Genomic DNA, 4078 nt, shown 5'->3' with positions numbered 1-4078 from the left:
CTCTCTCTCTCTCTCTCTCTCTCTCTCTCTCTCTCTCTCTCTCTCTCTCTCTCTCTTTCTATATATATATATATATTATATATGCATATGTATATATAGAGCAATACAATTATATAGTATTAGACGATATTTTATCATTATTTCTTCATTTAATCGATATCAGATTAAAAAATTGATTATGAAAAAATTTAAAAAATAAGAAAAAATATATTCATAGTTTTATGTTTTATTATGCAGGAATCATAATTTGAAACATGAAGTAAAAAATTATTTGTTTATGATATTTTACTTTTTTACATTACAGTTATTACAAATAAAAATTAATATATTATGTATTCATATATTTCTTTATAAAGTAAGATTTACTTTGAATTTTTTTTTATGTATAATTATGTATTTTTTAAGAATGTATTGTCATTTATAAAAATACTGTAAAATATCATTCTATAAAAATGTTATAAAATTATTAAGATATTCAAAATTGTATGGTGAACAAAATGGAAATCTTTAAATTTAATAGATATCTTATCACTAGTTTACTTCGCTTTACGTATAGACTTTAATATACATAATGGAAATATGTAAAACTATTTTTATAAAAAAATTTTATATTTTCTAATTATTTTGTAATTTATGATTTTATAATTTTTTCTTTCATTTATATCCTAAAAAATTTTGAATAATCATTTTAATTTCTCATAAATGGCGTATATAGTAATTTGAAAGTACCAATATAATAAAAATAGTTAAAATGTTTCTATAGGCTCTAATATCATACGATTAGCGGTTGGCTAACCTGATTTATCGTACATTGTTTTTAAGTTCAGTACGACGTAAGGAAAATGAGGAAGTAAAGTGTAAGAATCATTTCTATTCAAATATAAGTTAATAATCAAATTAAATAAACTTTTGTTTTTCCTGAAGATCTATTAGAAATTAAGGTATTATAATAATAAAATTTATAAATAAAATTTTTCATATATAGAAATAATTTTAAAATTATATCTTAGAATAATATATTCGTTACGAATTTTTTAAAAATATTTTACTTAATATTTATTAATTCCTTTAATTTTATAGAAAAATGGGAGAACGTAAAGGCACAAATTTATATTATCCACCTGATTATGATCCTCGTGTTGGTGGACTTAATAAATTTCTTGGAACTCATGCCTTACGTGAAAGAGCACGTAAATTACATATGGGTATTCTTATTGTCAGATTTGAAATGCCATACAATATATGGTGCGATGGATGTAATAATCATATAGGAATGGGTGTTCGTTATAATGCTGAAAAAAAAAAAATTGGAATGTATTATAGTACACCTTTATATCAATTTCGTATGAAATGTCATCTTTGTGACAATCATTTTGAAATAAAAACTGATCCAGCAGTAAGTAATTATATATTATGTTTTTATAATAATTATTTATCATATTTGATTATTTATGTAAATATCTTTTTACATAGAATTTAGATTATGTAATAGTGAGTGGTGCAAGACGTCAAGAAAATCGATGGGATCCTAAAGAAAATGAACAGATTGTACCAGAAACAAAAGAAGTATCTTGTAGACTATATGATGATGCTATGTATAAATTGGAACATGGTATAGAAGATAAGAAAATAGCAAAATCACGAGATTCTTCTTTGGAATCTGCAATAGCACTAAATGATGCTACATGGAAAGATGATTATACTTCAAATTGTGCATTGCGAACTGCATTTAGAGTATGTTTAATATATACTTGTTAGTTATGTCATATATTTTTATATAATTTGTTATAATGTTTGAATATTGTAGACACGAAAAAAAGAATTGCAAAAAAAGCAAAGTTTGGATCAAATATTGCTTAAAAAAAGTGGATTAAACATTGATTTAGTTAATGAACATGAAGAAGATATAAAATTAGCTAAATTATTAATGTATAAAAAAGGTAATTTAGATAATATATAATATAGAGAAAAATCAATATTTAAAAAAAATATTACAAAAATTTATTATATTATTTCCAGATACAAAAAAAAGTGTACATAACCCTTTGAAACGATTAATTACTATTGTACGATCTAGAGATAAAGTAAAAAGTTTGCCATATTCTGTAAATCATGGTATTAAAAAACAAACAAATCAAACACCTAAACTTCCTGAATTTAATCAGCAAAAAAATGCGACATCGAAAAGTACTAGTACGTTAAATACATCGCTAGTTACTTATGATAGTTCTGATACAGATAATGATTCGTAGTATTTTGTATTTGAAATAAAAAAATTATACATATATCTAATATAATTTATAATTATTTGGTAAATATGTATAATATATATAAAAATAACAGTACATATTAGGAATAGTATAAGGAATAATATAATAAAATATTAAGTAAAAATATATTTGTTTATAATGGATTTAGAAGTTTATTTTACATTTTTATTACATTACACTTTTTTAATCTTATATTCATTATATTTAATAAAAATTGCTTAATATTTTAATTTTATTCTTGTATAAATAAATATATTTATACATCAATAAGAGGTTGCTCAACAATTGCTGTTGTTGAGGATACCAATTTTTTTTTCACTACATGAATCTTTTTATTTGAAAGACAGATAATATAACAATGATCTGGATATGTTATTGATATTTTATCAAAAACTTCATTATTAGGAAATGCTTTTGGATCAATTTTATTGGTTAATGTAACTAAACCTACAATAATGTTTGCAAATTTTTCATCATTTTCTAGTTCACCTCCAGACTAAAATAAAATATATAATTTGAAGATTTTTAAAATTTTGTAAAAAATAATTAACAATTAGAATAATAATACTTTTATGTAGAAAAAAAATATTACCGTTAACACTGCACCATCCTCTGTCAAAATTAAATGCCCAATTTGATCTGGAATTCGTTCCAATGAAAGCATATTTTTCCTGTTATATATAATTCAAATATCAACTTTATTTTTAATGCAAAATATATAAATGAAACTATGTTGTGTTGAATTGTTTTTAATACACTTTTTTTTAAACATGAAAATTCTAACCTGTTGATTTAAAATCGTTCTAATGCATTAAATGTATTATTGGAGACTTATTTATAACTGGAGACTTATTTATATAGATTTAAAAAAAATTAAACAAATTAATTACACTTCTTTTATAATTGCCAATACATGAAATTACAACAAAATGAAAGCTACCAAGCTATGAGTTGACAACAATATCAATTCATGCATGTGGAAAATAAACATATTTTCTTTTTATGTAAAATCACAGATAAAGTATAAAATAGATCTAATATTCAATGCATTTTTTGAGTCATTTCTCGGGAGCACTAGAATTATTTTACCATATTAATTTTTTTTTCAACATTACCTTTTTAACTCAGAAGATTGCAACATTAATAACAATTGGAATTGAAATTAAATTTTAATATAAAATTATAAAAAGGAATAGAACAAATATTTTGTTATAAAATATTTTGTAGACAAAAAAATAAAGAAGGAAAAGGATATAATAAAAATTTCAGCGCCATCTCCAGAATTGTAAATGAAACAAATGTAAACGAGAAAAAAAATATTAAATAAGAATTAATTATCAGCGTTATCTCTTTAGCATTTAGCAAATGGTGTTTATTATCAATCTTATTCTATCAATCTCATTTATTTTATTCTATTTTTGGAAAAATGTTTCTATTATTTAAAAGATGGCGTTAATAGTTAATTCTTATTTTATTCTTCTATTTATTTTTCTTATTTATATACGTTTCATTTGCGAATTTCTTGAAATTGATTCAATTTTTACTTTATTTTTGTTCTTTTATCATTAACTGAAAGATTTCTTTTTTTTGTTTATATAATTTATACATCATGACATCATTCAATTATAATTCATAATAAATTATCAATTGAAAGTTATCAAAAAAAAAATCAGAATTAGAAATACTTGTGATTCTTATGATTTTAAGAATAAAATGTTTTTATTTTTTATCAAATTTTAATAATATGATAATAATAATAAATAATAAAATCGGTGTTTTATTGTTATCTCTATTATATAAATAGTAAC

At 21.4% G+C, this 4078-nt stretch overlaps 2 protein-coding genes across 5 annotated transcripts; one reads left to right on the top strand and one right to left on the bottom strand.

Annotated features, from left to right (window-relative positions):
• The first annotated feature begins 689 nt into the window (after positions 1-689).
• On the top strand, positions 690-2333 carry LOC102674576 (coiled-coil domain-containing protein 130 homolog). The gene is made up of 5 exons (XM_006616682.2): positions 690-941; positions 1081-1396; positions 1474-1734; positions 1808-1940; positions 2020-2333. The coding sequence occupies exons 2-5, from the start codon at positions 1085-1087 to the stop codon at positions 2250-2252; spliced, it is 939 nt and encodes a 312-aa protein (XP_006616745.1). The 5' UTR covers positions 690-941; positions 1081-1084; the 3' UTR covers positions 2253-2333.
• Positions 2334-2484: 151 nt separating this feature from the next.
• On the bottom strand, positions 2485-3490 carry LOC102674691 (ragulator complex protein LAMTOR4 homolog). 4 transcript variants are annotated; one of them, XM_006616683.2, is made up of 3 exons: positions 3386-3490; positions 2863-2941; positions 2485-2766 (listed from the first exon to the last, which is right to left on the bottom strand). In XM_006616683.2, the coding sequence occupies exons 1-3, from the start codon at positions 3409-3411 to the stop codon at positions 2527-2529; spliced, it is 345 nt and encodes a 114-aa protein (XP_006616746.1). In that variant the 5' UTR covers positions 3412-3490; the 3' UTR covers positions 2485-2526. The 4 variants fall into 4 exon arrangements, with proteins under 4 accessions (XP_006616746.1, XP_031366759.1, XP_006616748.1 ...); XM_031510899.1 differs by lacking the exon at positions 3386-3490 and adding an exon at positions 3161-3314 and having other exon boundaries at positions 2863-3054; XM_006616685.2 differs by lacking the exon at positions 3386-3490 and adding an exon at positions 3161-3309.
• Positions 3491-4078: the final 588 nt, after the last annotated feature.

This window comes from Apis dorsata, unplaced genomic scaffold (assembly GCF_000469605.1).
Source record: "Apis dorsata unplaced genomic scaffold, Apis dorsata 1.3 scaffold_269, whole genome shotgun sequence".
In the NCBI taxonomy this organism is placed as follows: Eukaryota; Metazoa; Arthropoda; class Insecta; order Hymenoptera; family Apidae; genus Apis; species Apis dorsata.
This window is presented reverse-complemented; position numbering and strand designations above follow the sequence as displayed.

Excerpts from the sequence above, each read along its gene's own strand:
- LOC102674576 (XM_006616682.2), top strand. The coding sequence starts at position 1,085 with ATGGGAGAACGTAAAGGCACAAATTTATATTATCCACCTGATTATGAT. Across the intron at positions 1,735-1,807 it reads CATTGCGAACTGCATTTAGA|ACACGAAAAAAAGAATTGCA; the intron begins GTATGTTTAATA and ends TGAATATTGTAG. Across the intron at positions 1,941-2,019 it reads ATTATTAATGTATAAAAAAG|ATACAAAAAAAAGTGTACAT; the intron begins GTAATTTAGATA and ends TATTATTTCCAG.
- LOC102674691 (XM_006616683.2), bottom strand. The coding sequence starts at position 3,411 with ATGTTGCAATCTTCTGAGTTAAAAAG. Across the intron at positions 2,942-3,385 it reads CAATCTTCTGAGTTAAAAAG|GAAAAATATGCTTTCATTGG; the intron begins GTAATGTTGAAA and ends TATATATAACAG. Across the intron at positions 2,767-2,862 it reads AGGATGGTGCAGTGTTAACG|TCTGGAGGTGAACTAGAAAA; the intron begins GTAATATTTTTT and ends ATTTTATTTTAG.